The sequence below is a fragment of the Oncorhynchus keta genome, unplaced genomic scaffold (genome assembly GCF_023373465.1).
Source record: "Oncorhynchus keta strain PuntledgeMale-10-30-2019 unplaced genomic scaffold, Oket_V2 Un_scaffold_5439_pilon_pilon, whole genome shotgun sequence".
In the NCBI taxonomy this organism is placed as follows: Eukaryota; Metazoa; Chordata; class Actinopteri; order Salmoniformes; family Salmonidae; genus Oncorhynchus; species Oncorhynchus keta.
The window spans coordinates 159,316-176,453 of NW_026290959.1; the positions used below are offsets into that span (position 1 = coordinate 159,316).

The window sequence follows — 17,138 nt, forward strand, 5'->3', positions numbered from 1 at the left end:
TTCAGTGGGACAGCAGAGGGGTTTATGGGACAGTGGTATAGAGGTTCAGTGGGACAACAGGGGGGTTATGGGACAGTGGTTCAGTGGGACAACAGGGGGGTTTATGGGACAGTGGTGCTCACTTTGAGATAGGAGACATAGTACTTGGTGATGAAGGGGCTGTCACACTGACCTCTCCTGCTCCATAACCTTTAACCCTGACCCCTAACCCTATGACCTACCTTCAGGTATGATCCATAGTACTTGGTGATGAAGGGGCTGTCACACTGACCTCTCCTGCTCCATAACCTTTAACCCTGACCCCTAACCCTATGACCTACCTTCAGGTATGACCCATAGTACTTGGTGATGAAGGGGCTGTCACACTGACTCAACACAGTGATCTCCTGCTGAATATCCTCCATCTCATCCTCAGCCTCCTCCAGGTCAATGATCTTAATGGCCACCACCTTCTGAGTCCTGTTGTCTATTCCTTTAAACACCTCACCAAACGAGCCTTTACCGATCCTCTCCAACTTAGTGAACAGCTCCTCTGGGTCTGCCTTCAGGTTCTACAGGAGGAGAAGGGAGAGAGGGAGGGGGGAGGAGAGAGGGGGGGGAGGAGAGAGGGAGGTAGGAGGGGGAGGAGGGAGAGAGGGAGGAGAAGGAAGGGAGAGAGGGAGGGGGAGGGAGAGAGGGAGGTAGGAGGGGGAGGAGGGAGAGAGGGAGGAGAAGGAAGGGAGAGAGGGAGGGGGAGGAGAGAGGGAGGTAGGAGGGGGGAGGAGGGAGAGAGGGAGGAGAAGGAAGGGAGAGAGGGAGGGGGGAGGAGAGAGGGAGGAGAAGGGAGGGAGGGATAGAGGGAGAAGGGAGGGAGAGAGGGAGGGGGGAGGAGAGAGAGAGGGAGGAGAAGGAATGGAGAGAGGGAGCGGGTATGAAGAGAGGGAGTAGAAGGGAAGGAGGGATAGAGGGAGAAGGGAGGGGGAGGTGGAGGAGGGAGAGAGGGGGAGGGAAAGAGGGAGGGGGGGGGAGGGAGAGAGGGAGGAGAAGTAAGGGAGAGAGGGAGCGGGTATGAAGAGAGGGAGGAGAAGGGAAGGAGGGATAGAGGGAGAAGGGAGGGAGAGAGGGAGGGGGAAGGAGAGAGGGAGGGGGAGGTGGAGGAGGGAGAGAGGGAGGAGAAGGGAGGAGAAGGGAGGGATAGAGGGCGATGGGAGGGAGAGAGGGAGGTAGGGGGGAGGAGGGAGAGAGGGAGGAGGAGGGAGAGACGGAGGAGAAGGAGGGAGAGAGGGAGGAGAAGGGAGGGAGAAGGGAGGAGAAGGGAGGGATAGAGGGCGATGGGAGGGAGAGAGGGAGGTAGGGGGGAGGAGGGAGAGAGGGAGGTAGGGGGAGGGCAGGAGAGAGGGAGGAGGGGGGGGGGGGGGGGAGGGGGAGAAGGAGGGAGAGAGGGAGGAGAAGGAGGGAGAGAGGGAGGAGAAGGGAGGGAGAAGGGAGGAGAAGGGAGGGATAGAGGGCGATGGGAGGGAGAGAGGGAGGTAGGGGGGAGGAGGGAGAGAGGGAGGAGAAGAGAGGGAGGGGAGGGGGAGGAGGGAGAGAGGGAGGAGAAGGGAGGGAGAGAGGGAGGGGGAGGGGGAGGAGAAGGGAGGGATAGAGGGCCATGGGAGGGAGAGAGGGAGGTAGGGGGGAGGAGGGAGAGAGGGAGAAGGGAGGGAGAGAGGGAGGGGGAGGGGGAGGAGAAGGGAGGGATAGAGGGAGGAGAAGGGAGGGAGTGAGGGAGGGGGAGGAGAGAGCAGCAGTGTTTAGAAGTTGAATCCATGACATGTGATAAGAATTAAACAATATCAGGCAGCATTATTTTGTGAACAACATGTTGCAACACTGCAGCAATGATGAAGCCAAGAAGTCCTCTTTATAGTGAACAGAATGTTGAATAAAGGAGTTCTCTTTATAGCGAACAGAATGTTGAATAAAGGAGTTCTCTTTATAGCGAACAGAATGTTGAATAAAGGAGTTCTCTTTATAGCGAACAGAATGTTGAATAAAGGAGTTCTCTTTATAGTGAACAGAATGTTGAATAAAGGAGTTCTCTTTATAGCGAACAGAATGTTGAATAAAGGAGTTCTCTTTATAGCGAACAGAATGTTGAATAAAGGAGTTCTCTTTATAGTGAACAGAATGTTGAATAAAGGAGTTCTCTTTATAGCGAACAGAATGTTGAATAAAGGAGTTCTCTTTATAGCGAACAGAATGTTGAATAAAGGAGTTCTCTTTATAGCGAACAGAATGTTGAATAAAGGAGTTCTCTTTATAGCGAACAGAATGTTGAATAAAGGAGTTCTCTTTATAGCGAACAGAATGTTGAATAAAGGAGTTCTCTTTATAGCGAACAGAATGTTGAAAAAAGGAGTTCTCTTTATAGCGAACAGAATATTGAATAAAGGAGTTCTCTTTATAGCGAACAGAATATTGAATAAAGGAGTTCTCTTCTATTTCCATGACACAACCTGGGACTAGGATATCACTCTGCTGTGACCTCTGACCCTATAGTACTCTCCCCTGGTCCAGACCTGTGACCCTAACCCTACAGTACACTCCCTTGGTCCTGACCCTAACCCTACAGTACTCTCCCCTGGCCCTGACCTGTGACCCTATAGTACTCTCCCCTGGCCCTGACCTCTGACCCTACAGTACTTTCCCCTGGCCCTGACCCTACAGTACTCTCCCCTGGTCCTGACCTGTGACCCTAACCCTACAGTACTCTCCCCTGGTCCTGACCTCTGACCCTAACCCTACAGTACTCTCCCCTGGTCCTGACCTCTGACCCTAACCCTACAGTACTCTCCCCTGGTCCTGACCTCTGACCCTAACCCTACAGTACTCTCCCCTGGTCCTGACCACTGACCCTAACCCTACAGTACTCTCCCCTGGTATTGACCTCTGACCCTAACCCTACAGTACTCTCCCCTGGTCCTGACCTCTGACCCTAACCCTACAGTACTCTCCCCTGGTCCTGACCTCTGACCCTAACCCTACAGTACTCTCCCCTGGTATTGACCTCTGACCCTAACCCTACAGTACTCATCTTGGAAAGTATTCAGACCCCTTGACTTTTCCCCCACACCGTTGCATTACAGCCTCATTGTAAAATGGGTTAAATCCTGTCTCTGAGCTCAACAGACAATTCCTTCAACCTAATGGCTTAGTTTTAGATCTGACATGCTGTGGGACCTTATATAGACAAGGGTGTACTTTTCCAAATAATGTTCAATCAATTGAATTTAACACAGGTGGACTCCAGTCAAGTTGTAGAAACATCTCAAGGATGATCAATGGAAACACCTGAGGTCAATTTCGAGTCTCATAGCAAAAGGGTCTGAATACTTATGTAAATAAGGTATTTCTGTTTTTTATTTTCATAAATTAGCAAACATGTCTAAAAACCTGTTTTTGCTTTGTCATTATGGGGTATTGTGTAGATTGATGAGGAAAACAATGTAATTTAATCCATTTTAGAACAAGGCTGATGTAATGTAACAAAATGTAGAAAGAGTGAAGGGGTCTGAATACTTTCCTAATGCTTTGTACAAAATGTAGAAACAGTGAAGGGGTCTGAATACTTTCCTAATGCTTTGTACATTGACAAGTTATTCACCGTGTATTTATTCCTTGTGTCCCCATTTCAATGATATATTGTTGTAATCTTAATCTGCTTTGTTGGAAAAGGATCCGTGAGTGAGCATTTCACCGTTAGTCTACACCTGTTGTTTACCAAGCAGGTGACAAATAACAATTACATTTTTCAGTAATTCCATTTCTGATTTGGTAAGAGAATCACGAGTTTTAAATCACTTAATTCATTAAGCAAAGTTGATATGAGTGAAAACACTAAGTGATGGGTGATAAGTTGATATGAGTGAAAACACTAATTGATGGGTGGAGTTGATATGACTGAAAACACTAAGTGATGGGTGGAGTTGATATGAGTGAAAACACTAAGTGATGGGTGGAGTTGATATGAGTGAAAACACTAAGTGATGGGTGATAAGTTGATATGAGTGAAAACACTAAGTGATGGGTGGAGTTGATATGAGTGAAAACACTAAGTGAGTGATGGGTGGAGTTGATATGAGTGAAAACACTAAGTGATGGGTGGAGTTGATATGAGTGAAAACACTAAGTGATGGGTGGAGTTGATATGAGTGAAAACACTAAGTGATGGGTGGAGTTGATATGAGTGAAAACACTAAGTGATGGGTGGAGTTGATATGAGTGAAAACACTAAGTGATGGGTGGAGTTGATATGAGTGAAAACACTAAGTGATGGGTGGAGTTGATATGAGTGAAAACACTAAGTGATGGGTGATAAGTTGATATGAGTGAAAACACTAAGTGATGGGTGATAAGTTGATATGAGTAAAAACACTAAGTGATGGGTGGAGTTGATATGAGTGAAAACACTAAGTGATGGGTGATAAGTTGATATGAGTGAAAACACTAAGTGATGGGTGGAGTTGATATGAGTAAAAACACTAAGTGATGGGTGATAAGTTGATATGAGTGAAAACACTAAGTGATGGGTGATAAGTTGATATGAGTGAAAACACTAAGTGATGGGTGGAGTTGATATGAGTGAAAACACTAAGTGATGGGTGGAGTTGATATGAGTGAAAACACTAAGTGATGGGTGGAGTTGATATGAGTGAAAACACTAAGTGATGGGTGATAAGTTGATATGAGTGAAAACACTAAGTGATGGGTGATAAGTTGATATGACTGAAAACACTAAGTGATGGGTGGAGTTGATATGAGTGAAAACACTAAGTGATGGGTGGAGTTGATATGAGTGAAAACACTAAGTGATGGGTGATAAGTTGATATGAGTGAAAACACTAAGTGATGGGTGATAAGTTGATATGAGTGAAAACACTAAGTGATGGGTGGAGTTGATATGAGTGAAAACACTAAGTGATGGGTGGAGTTGATATGAGTGAAAACACTAAGTGATGGGTGATAAGTTGATATGAGTGAAAACACTAAGTGATGGGTGATAAGTTGATATGAGTGAAAACACTAAGTGATGGGTGGGTCTACCTTCACTTGTTAATTTGTGAACTTTCATTATCCTTCCTCCTCACGAGGGAGAGAAATGAGAAAATATCTTAAAAAGACGGAGGTTTTTGTTAACGGAATTACAAGTCAATGTTTCTTAACTTACATAAGGCAATTCATTTGATATTAGTTGGTAAGGGGGTCTTCAAAAATGTTGTGTTTTGATGTTTTTCTTAGACATTTTAGGACTTTCTGCTAGACGTTGTTCAAGACCCCTTATTTTTTCACTTTGCTTATTCCTCATTGTTATGATGGAAAACGGTTGGAAAATGTATATATAAAGCTTAATTAAAAAATAAAAATATATTTATAGACTTAATTAAAAAATATATTTATAGACTTATTCCTCATTGTTATGATGGAAAACGGTTGGAAAATGTATATATAAAGCTTAATTAAAAAATATATTTATAGACTTATTCCTCATTGTTATGATGGAAAACGGTTGGAAAATGTATATATAAAGCTTAATTAAAAATATATTTATAGACTTATTCCTCATTGTTATGATGGAAAACGGTTGTATATATAAAGCTTAATTAAAAATATATTTATAAAATTTATATATAGAGCTTAATTAAAAAAATATATTTATAGACAAAGCTTTCATTTGACACCCAATTTGACACGCTCATATGAACTTTACATTTTGGTGCTCATGGGTAATTTTAGAAGGAAATGCCCTTAGCTGTTCCACCTCTCAGAAACCAACACACACACAGCTCATGGAAAATACTGGTCTACTGTAGGCTAGATATGATGCACGCCAGATATATCACTCACATTGCGATTTACAAACATATGACTTGGCAACCAGCTGTATTCAAGTACAGATGTGAACAGGTCACATTTCAGGAAGAGATGTCAGTCAGTGAGCCTGTTTTTGGTTAAAATCTTCAGCCTAGTTTAGAGAGTCCTCTGTTTTCCATTGCTTTAGTCTTTAGCCTAGCTTAGAGGATCCTCTGTTTTCCATTGCTTTAGCGTAGCTCAGAGAGTCCTCTGTTTTCCAGTGCTTTAGCCTAGCTTAGAGAGTCCTCTGTTTTCCATTGCTTTAGTCTTTAGCCTAGCTCAGAGGATCCTCTGTTTACCATTGCTTTAGTCTTTAGCATAGCTTAGGGAGTCCTCTGTTTTCCATTGCTTTAGTCTTTAGCCTAGCTCAGAGAATCCTGTTTTCCATTGCTTTAGTCTTTAGCCTAGCTCAGAGAATCCCCTGTTTTACATTGCTTTAATCTTTAGCCTAGCTCAGAGAATCCCCTGTTTTACATTGCTTTAGTCTTTAGCCTAGCTCAGAGAATCCTGTTTTCCATTGCTTTAGTCTTTAGCCTAGCTCAGAGAATCCCCTGTTTTACATTGTTTTTAATCTTTAGCCTAGCTCAGAGAATCCTCTGTTTTCCATTGCTTTAATCTTTAGCCTAGCTCAGAGAATCCTCTGTTTTCCATTGCTTTAGTCTTTAGCCTAGCTCAGAGAATCCTGTTTTCCATTGCTTTAGTCTTTAGCCTAGCTCAGAGAATCCTGTTTTCCATTGCTTTAGTCTTTAGCCTAGCTTAGAGAGTCCTCTGTTTTCCAGTGCTTTAGCCTTCAGCCTAGCTTAGAGAGTCCTCTGTTTTCCATTGCTTTAGTCTTTAGCCTAGCTTAGAGAGTCCTCTGTTTTCCAGTGCTTTAGCCTTCAGCCTAGCTTAGAGAGTCCTCTGTTTTCCATTGCTTTAGTCTTCAGCCTAGCTTAGAGAGTCCTCTGTTTTCCATTGCTTTAGTCTTTAGCCTAGCTCAGAGAATCCCCTGTTTTACATTGCTTTAATCTTTAGCCTAGCTCAGAGAATCCTCTGTTTTCCATTGCTTTAGCCTAGCTCAGAGAATCCCCTGTTTTCCATTGCTTTAGCCTAGCTCAGAGAATCCCCTGTTTTCCATTGCTTTAGCCTAGCTCAGAGAATCCTCTGTTTTCCATTGCTTTAGCCTAGCTCAGAGAATCCTCTGTTTTCCAGTGCTTTAGTCTTTAGCCTAGCTTAGAGAGTCCTCTGTTTTCCATTGCTTTAGCCTAGCTCAGAGAATCCTCTGTTTTCCATTGCTTTAGCCTAGCTCAGAGAATCCTCTGTTTTCCATTGCTTTAGTCTTTAACCTAGCTTAGAGAGTCCTCTGTTTTCCAGTGCTTTAGTCTTTAACCTAGCTCAGAGAATCCTGTTTTCCATTGCTTTAGTCTTTAGCCTAGCTCAGAGAATCCTCTGTTTTCCATTGCTTTAGTCTTTAGCCTAGCTCAGAGAATCCTCTGTTTTCCATTGCTTTAGTCTTTAACCTAGCTCAGAGAATCCTGTTTTCCATTGCTTTAGTCTTTAGCCTAGCTCAGAGAATCCTCTGTTTTCCATTGCTTTAGTCTTTAACCTAGCTCAGAGAATCCTGTTTTCCATTGCTTTAGTCTTTAGCCTAGCTCAGAGAATCCTCTGTTTTCCATTGCTTTAGTCTTTAGCCTAGCTCAGAGAATCCCCTGTTTTCCATTGCTTTAGTCTTTAGCCTAGCTCAGAGAATCCTCTGTTTTCCATTGCTTTAGTCTAATCATAGCAGAAACACTCAGTTGTTGATTGAACCTCTCTCACAACACTGCTGTTTGTGTGGAACTTTGCTGGACCTAAGATCAACTGAATGACTCCAACTGTGTCCATATGCTCTTCATAATACGAGGTCAATTTGAGTCATTTAACAAATATTAGTCACAAAATTATGTTTGTTCCTTTTAGTCATCAGTATGGGGTCGCCCCAATGTGACTCCTAGGATAATTTAGTGTTAAATATTGTTCTAGCCTATGATTGGACATGCAGAATGAACTAAGGGAATTCACTGTCTCTTTCTTATCGGCAGCATGCTGTGCTCATGGTGCATGTCTTTAGTATTGTTAACATCAGGTGAGGGCTAGCTTCAGTATATAACACTATGGTGCATGTCTTTAGTATTGTTAACACCAGGTGAGGGCCAGCTTCAGTATATAACACTATGGTGCATGTCTTTAGTATTGTTAACATCAGGTGAGGGCTAGCTTCAGTATATAACACTATGGTGCATGTCTTTAGTATTGTTAACACCAGGTGAGGGCCAGCTTCAGTATATAACACTATGGTGCATGTCTTTAGTATTGTTAACATCAGGTGAGGGCCAGCTTCAGTATATAACACTATGGTGCATGTCTTTAGTATTGTTAACACCAGGTGAGGGCCAGCTTCAGTATATAACACTATGGTGCATGTCTTTAGTATTGTTAACATCAGGTGAGGGCCAGCTTCAGTATATAACACTATGGTGCATGTCTTTAGTATTGTTAACATCAGGTGAGGGCCAGCTTCAGTATATAACACTATGGTGCATGTCTTTAGTATTGTTAACACCAGGTGAGGGCTAGCTTCAGTATATAACACTATGGTGCATGTCTTTAGTATTGTTAACATCAGGTGAGGGCCAGCTTCAGTATATAACACTATGGTGCATGTCTTTAGTATTGTTAACACCAGGTGAGGGCTAGCTTCAGTATATAACACTATGGTGCATGTCTTTAGTATTGTTAACATCAGGTGAGGGCCAGCTTCAGTATATAACACTATGGTGCATGTCTTTAGTATTGTTAACATCAGGTGAGGGCCAGCTTCAGTATATAACACTATGGTGCATGTCTTTAGTATTGTTAACATCAGGTGAGGGCTAGCTTCAGTATATAACACTATGGTGCATGTCTTTAGTATTGTTAACATCAGGTGAGGGCCAGCTTCAGTATATAACACTATGGTGCATGTCTTTAGTATTGTTAACATCAGGTGAGGGCCAGCTTCAGTATATAACACTATGGTGCATGTCTTTAGTATTGTTAACATCAGGTGAGGGCCAGCTTCAGTATATAACACTATGGTGCATGTCTTTAGTATTGTTAACATCAGGTGAGGGCCAGCTTCAGTATATAACACTATGGTAAAAGGTGTACTTTAACTAGCTACTTGACATGAGGTGAAAACAGCATACCTGCATCCCTGGCAGGCTACTCTGAACCGGAGAGTGAGCCATGTCGCCTGTCGACAGTCTGACCAGCTATAACAGCTTAACTAGCTGGTCACTAGTTACAACGCAGCAGGTCGGTCCGACGGGGGATGGCGTCTTGCGTCCTTATCGATGCATCTCGCGTCCTTATCGATGCGTCTTGCGTCCTTATCGATGCGTCCTTATCGATGCGTCCTTATCGATGCGTCTTGCGTCCTTATCGATGCGTCCTTATCGATGCGTCTTGCGTCCTTATCGATGCGTCTTGCGTCCTTATCGATGCGTCATGCGTCCTTATCGATGCGTCTTGCGTCCTTATCGATGCGTCCTGTGAATCCTCCCCCAACAAGCGCCGTACAAAGTTAAAACATGTCGACTCGGCCACGAAAATGTTGTGGTATTAGCAAGCTGCTTAGTATCTACCCCTGACTAGCTGCACAGTGACAACACATCAACCAGGAAACCAGACAGCTGCACAGTGACAACACATCAACCAGGAAACCAGACAGCTGCACAGTGACAACACATCAACCAGGAAACCAGACAGCTGCACAGTGACAACACATCAACCAGGAAACCAGACAGCTGCACAGTGACAACACATCAACCAGGAAACCAGACAGCTGCACAGTGACAACACATCAACCAGGAAACCAGACAGCTGCACAGTGACAACACATCAACCAGGAAACCAGACAGCTGCACAGTGACAACACATCAACCAGGAAACCAGACAGCTGCACAGTGACAACACATCAACCAGGAAAACAGACAGCTGCACAGTGACAACACATCAACCAGGAAACCAGACAGCTGCACAGTGACAACACATCAACCAGTGAAACCAGACAGCTGCACAGTGACAACACATCAACCAGGAAACCAGACAGCTGCACAGTGACAACACATCAACCAGGAAACCAGACAGCTGCACAGTGACAACACATCAACCAGGAAACCAGACAGCTGCACAGTGACAACACATCAACCAGGAAACCAGACAGCTGCACAGTGACAACACATCAACCAGGAAACCAGACAGCTGCACAGTGACAACACATCAACCAGGAAACCAGACAGCTGCACAGTGACAACACATCAACCAGGAAACCAGACAGCTGCACAGTGACAACACATCAACCAGGAAACCAGACAGCTGCACAGTGACAACACATCAACCAGGAAACCAGACAGCTGCACAGTGACAACACATCAACCAGGAAACCAGACAGCTGCACAGTGACAACACATCAACCAGGAAACCAGACAGCTGCACAGTGACAACACATCAACCAGGAAAACAGACAGCTGCACAGTGACAACACATCAACCAGGAAACCAGACAGCTGCACAGTGACAACACATCAACCAGGAAACCAGACAGCTGCACAGTGACAACACATCAACCAGGAAACCAGACAGCTGCACAGTGACAACACATCAACCAGGAAACCAGACAGCTGCACAGTGACAACACATCAACCAGGAAACCAGACAGCTGCACAGTGACAACACATCAACCAGGAAACCAGACAGCTGCACAGTGACAACACATCAACCAGGAAACCAGACAGCTGCACAGTGACAACACATCAACCAGGAAACCAGACAGCTGCACAGTGACAACACATCAACCAGGAAACCAGACAGCTGCACAGTGACAACACATCAACCAGGAAACCAGACAGCTGCACAGTGACAACACATCAACCAGGAAAACAGACAGCTGCACAGTGACAACACATCAACCAGGAAACCAGACAGCTGCACAGTGACAACACATCAACCAGGAAAACAGACAGCTGCACAGTGACAACACATCAACCAGGAAACCAGACAGCTGCACAGTGACAACACATCAACCAGGAAACCAGACAGCTGCACAGTGACAACAAATCAACCAGGAAACCAGACAGCTGCACAGTGACAACACATCAACCAGGAAACCAGACAGCTGCACAGTGACAACACATCAACCAGGAAACCAGACAGCTGCACAGTGACAACACATCAACCAGGAAACCAGACAGCTGCACAGTGACAACACATCAACCAGGAAACCAGACAGCTGCACAGTGACAACACATCAACCAGGAAAACAGACAGCTGCACAGTGACAACACATCAACCAGGAAACCAGACAGCTGCACAGTGACAACACATCAACCAGGAAACCAGACAGCTGCACAGTGACAACACAACAACCAGTGAAACCAGACAGCTGCACAGTGACAACAAATCAACCAGGAAACCAGACAGCTGCACAGTGACAACACATCAACCAGGAAACCAGACAGCTGCACAGTGACAACACATCAACCAGGAAACCAGACAGCTGCACAGTGACAACAACATCAACCAGGAAACCAGACAGCTGCACAGTGACAACACATCAACCAGGAAACCAGACAGCTGCACAGTGACAACAAATCAACCAGGAAACCAGACAGCTGCACAGTGACAACACATCAACCAGGAAACCAGACAGCTGCACAGTGACAACACATCAACCAGGAAACCAGACAGCTGCACAGTGACAACACATCAACCAGGAAACCAGACAGCTGCACAGTGACAACAATCAACCAGGAAACCAGACAGCTGCACAGTGACAACACATCAACCAGGAAACCAGACAGCTGCACAGTGACAACACATCAACCAGGAAAACAGACAGCTGCACAGTGACAACACATCAACCAGGAAACCAGACAGCTGCACAGTGACAACACATCAACCAGGAAACCAGACAGCTGCACAGTGACAACACATCAACCAGGAAACCAGACAGCTGCACAGTGACAACACATCAACCAGGAAACCAGACAGCTGCACAGTGACAACACATCAACCAGGAAACCAGACAGCTGCACAGTGACAACACATCAACCAGGAAACCAGACAGCTGCACAGTGACAACACATCAACCAGGAAACCAGACAGCTGCACAGTGACAACACATCAACCAGGAAACCAGACAGCTGCACAGTGACAACACATCAACCAGGAAACCAGACAGCTGCACAGTGACAACAAATCAACCAGGAAACCAGACAGCTGCACAGTGACAACACATCAACCAGGAAACCAGACAGCTGCACAGTGACAACACATCAACCAGGAAACCAGACAGCTGCACAGTGACAACAAATCAACCAGGAAACCAGACAGCTGCACAGTGACAACACATCAACCAGGAAAACAGACAGCTGCACAGTGACAACACATCAACCAGGAAACCAGACAGCTGCACAGTGACAACACATCAACCAGGAAACCAGACAGCTGCACAGTGACAACACATCAACCAGGAAACCAGACAGCTGCACAGTGACAACACATCAACCAGGAAACCAGACAGCTGCACAGTGACAACAAATCAACCAGGAAACCAGACAGCTGCACAGTGACAACACATCAACCAGGAAACCAGACAGCTGCACAGTGACAACACATCAACCAGGAAACCAGACAGCTGCACAGTGACAACAAATCAACCAGGAAACCAGACAGCTGCACAATGACAACAACCAGGAAACCAGACACATGCTGCAGACAGCTGACAGTGACACATCAACCAGGAAACCAGACAGCTGCACAGTGACAACACATCAACCAGGAAACCAGACACCAGGAAACCAGACAGCTGCACAGTGACAACACATCAACCAGGAAACCAGACAGCTGCACAGTGACAACACATCAACCAGGAAACCAGACAGCTGCACAGTGACAACACATCAACCAGGAAACCAGACAGCTGCACAGTGACAACACATCAACCAGGAAACCAGACAGCTGCACAGTGACAACACATCAACCAGGAAACCAGACAGCTGCACAGTGACAACACATCAACCAGGAAACCAGACAGCTGCACAGTGACAACAAATCAACCAGGAAACCAGACAGCTGCACAGTGACAACACATCAACCAGGAAACCAGACAGCTGCACAGTGACAACACATCAACCAGGAAACCAGACAGCTGCACAGTGACAACACATCAACCAGGAAACCAGACAGCTGCACAGTGACAACACATCAACCAGGAAACCAGACAGCTGCACAGTGACAACACATCAACCAGGAAACCAGACAGCTGCACAGTGACAACACATCAACCAGGAAACCAGACAGCTGCACAGTGACAACAAATCAACCAGGAAAACAGACAGCTGCACAGTGACAACACATCAACCAGGAAACCAGACAGCTGCACAGTGACAACAAATCAACCAGGAAACCAGACAGCTGCACAGTGACAACACATCAACCAGGAAACCAGACAGCTGCACAGTGACAACACATCAACCAGGAAACCAGACAGCTGCACAGTGACAACACATCAACCAGGAAACCAGACAGCTGCACAGTGACAACACATCAACCAGGAAAACAGACAGCTGCACAGTGACAACACATCAACCAGGAAACCAGACAGCTGCACAGTGACAACACATCAACCAGGACAACAAATCAACCAAAACCAGACAGCTGCACAGTGACAACACATCAACCAGGAAAACAGACAGCTGCACAGTGACAACACATCAACCAGGAAACCAGACAGCTGCACAGTGACAACACATCAACCAGGAAACCAGACAGCTGCACAGTGACAACACATCAACCAGGAAACCAGACAGCTGCACAGTGACAACACATCAACCAGGAAACCAGACAGCTGCACAATGACAACACATCAACCAGGAAAACAGACAGCTGCACAGTGACAACACATCAACCAGGAAACCAGACAGCTGCACAGTGACAACACATCAACCAGGAAACCAGACAGCTGCACAGTGACAACACATCAACCAGGAAACCAGACAGCTGCACAGTGACAACACATCAACCAGGAAAACAGACAGCTGCACAGTGACAACACATCAACCAGGAAAACAGACAGCTGCACAGTGACAACACATCAACCAGGAAACCAGACAGCTGCACAGTGACAACACATCAACCAGGAAAACAGACAGCTGCACAGTGACAACACATCAACCAGGAAACCAGACAGCTGCACAGTGACAACAAATCAACCAGGAAAACAGACAGCTGCACAGTGACAACACATCAACCAGGAAACCAGACAGCTGCACAGTGACAACACATCAACCAGGAAACCAGACAGCTGCACAGTGACAACACATCAACCAGGAAACCAGACAGCTGCACAGTGACAACACATCAACCAGGAAACCAGACAGCTGCACAGTGACAACAAATCAACCAGGAAACCAGACAGCTGCACATGACAACAAATCAACCAGGAAACCAGACAGCTGCACAGTGACAACAAATCAACCAGGAAACCAGACAGCTGCACAGTGACAACACATCAACCAGGAAACCAGACAGCTGCACAGTGACAACAAATCAACCAGGAAACCAGACAGCTGCACAGTGACAACAAATCAACCAGGAAAACAGACAGCTGCACAGTGACAACACATCAACCAGGAAACAGACAGCTGCACAGTGACAACACATCAACCAGGAAAACAGACAGCTGCACAGTGACAACACATCAACCAGGAAACCAGACAGCTGCACAGTGACAACAAATCAACCAGGAAAACAGACAGCTGCACAATGACAACAAATCAACCAGGAAACCAGACAGCTGCACAGTGACAACAAATCAACCAGGAAACCAGACAGCTGCACAGTGACAACAAATCAACCAGGAAAACAGACAGCTGCACAGTGACAACAAATCAACCAGGAAAACAGACAGCTGCACAGTGACAACACATCAACCAGGAAAACAGACAGCTGCACAGTGACAACAAATCAACCAGGAAACCAGACAGCTGCACAGTGACAACAAATCAACCAGGAAACCAGACAGCTGCACAGTGACAACACATCAACCAGGAAACCAGACAGCTGCACAGTGACAACACATCAACCAGGAAAACAGACAGCTGCACAGTGACAACAAATCAACCAGGAAACCAGACAGCTGCACAGTGACAACACATCAACCAGGAAACCAGACAGCTGCACAGTGACAACACATCAACCAGGAAACCAGACAATGACAACAAATCAACCAGGAAACCAGACAGCTGCACAGTGACAACACATCAACCAGGAAACCAGACAGCTGCACAGTGACAACAAATCAACCAGGAAACCAGACAGCTGCACAGTGACAACAACCAGGAAACCAGACAGCTGCACAGTGACAACAAATCAGACACACAGTGACAACAAATCAACCAGGAAAACAGACAGCTGCACAGTGACAACAAATCAACCAGGAAACCAGACAGCTGCACAGTGACAACAAATCAACCAGGAAACCAGACAGCTGCACAGTGACAACACATCAACCAGGAAAACAGACAGCTGCACAGTGACAACAAATCAACCAGGAAACCAGACAGCTGCACAGTGACAACACATCAACCAGGAAAACAGACAGCTGCACAGTGACAACACATCAACCAGGAAACCAGACAGCTGCACAGTGACAACACATCAACCAGGAAACCAGACAGCTGCACAGTGACAACAACCAGGAAACCAGACAGCTGCACAGTGACAACACATCAACCAGGAAACCAGACAGCTGCACAGTGACAACACATCAACCAGGAAACCAGACAGCTGCACAATGACAACAAATCAACCAGGAAACCAGACAGCTGCACAGTGACAACACATCAACCAGGAAACCAGACAGCTGCACAGTGACAACACATCAACCAGGAAACCAGACAGCTGCACAGTGACAACACATCAACCAGGAAAACAGACAGCTGCACAGTGACAACACATCAACCAGGAAACCAGACAGCTGCACAGTGACAACACATCAACCAGGAAAACAGACAGCTGCACAATGACAACACATCAACCAGGAAACCAGACAGCTGCACAATGACAACACATCAACCAGGAAACCAGACAGCTGCACAGTGACAACACATCAACCAGGAAACCAGACAGCTGCACAATGACAACACATCAACCAGGAAACCAGACAGCTGCACAGTGACAACACATCAACCAGGAAACCAGACAGCTGCACAGTGACAACACATCAACCAGGAAACCAGACAGCTGCACAGTGACAACACATCAACCAGGAAAACAGACAACGTTAGCTGGACCGAACTAGTGAACGGTTTCAATGGATTTATTTTTTTACCCGTAAAGTTAATTCACGATGTAATATCACTGATTATCTATCGGACTACTGGCTGTCTCGTCGTTATGTCCTGTATCCGATGGGGTCCTTCATCCCGCAGCCAGAAAACAACATATTTGGTCCTGCGTCTCGCAAACATCAACCCAAATTCAATAGATATGAAACGCTCCGATCTCGTAATCGTTTTGGCTAACTTAAAATCCCCCAAAAAAGGCCATTTACACGCTGTCAACTATACATATTAGCTGTGTTTTGTTCCTCCTGTCCTATCCACCATCTTGTCAGTGCCGTCGCAACTGGCGGATCCGTATCGACGCTGACGCAGAGCGTTTGGACGCGCCCGACGTGGGAACGGAGCAGACAACACCGTTCACGACATTTCCACCGAGAAATTTACTGCATGTGATATCATAACATGATAAGAATAATATATATATATATATCATTATATTTTGTAACTGTTTGGAGAATTCGTGTAAATCTAGATGAGCAGATAATACTATTGTAGGGTTTATAAAAAGCAGACGGGTTGTTTTTCACCGGATAAACCACTAAATGTGTTCCACTGTGTTCACTTGGCCGGTTAGCTCAGTTGGTTAGAGCGTCGTGCTAATAACGCGAAGGTCGCGGGTTCGATACCCGTACTGGCCATGACACTCTTTTTTTTTGTGTGACTGTTTGAAGAGGCTGTGTTTTGTATTTTTACTCGTCTCTCTAGATAAAGGTGGACTTCTTCTCTTCTACTCCATTGGTCCCATATGATATGGGTCTATTATAGTGGTCGACTTTGAACTGGCCCAACTATGGTCATGCTTATGGGAAGCCACTATGTGGTACTATTGCTCCTACTCTAGAGGCCTGATATACAAAGGACA

General features: G+C 45.6%; 1 protein-coding gene and 1 non-coding gene across 6 annotated transcripts in view; one reads left to right on the top strand and one right to left on the bottom strand.

Moving 5' to 3' along the window:
* LOC127929122 (serine/threonine-protein kinase 24-like) overlaps nucleotides 1–16,570 on the bottom strand; it is a 75,982-nt gene extending 59,412 nt beyond the window's left edge. The window contains exons 1-3 of one of the 5 annotated variants that reach the window (XM_052516659.1): nucleotides 16,264–16,570; nucleotides 9,078–9,273; nucleotides 321–551 (exon numbers count right to left, since the gene is read on the bottom strand). In XM_052516659.1, the coding sequence (XP_052372619.1) occupies nucleotides 321–551; nucleotides 9,078–9,119 (273 nt within the window). In that variant the 5' untranslated portion in view covers nucleotides 9,120–9,273; nucleotides 16,264–16,570. Of the gene's footprint in view, nucleotides 1–320; nucleotides 552–9,077; nucleotides 9,430–16,263 lie in introns of all 5 variants that reach the window. The other 4 variants (XM_052516658.1, XM_052516657.1, XM_052516656.1 and 1 more) reach the window with 4 other exon arrangements.
* Nucleotides 16,571–16,840: 270 nt separating this feature from the next.
* Nucleotides 16,841–16,914, top strand: trnai-aau (transfer RNA isoleucine (anticodon AAU)). The gene has a single exon. It is a non-coding gene; the product is annotated as a tRNA-Ile (tRNA).
* Nucleotides 16,915–17,138: the final 224 nt, after the last annotated feature.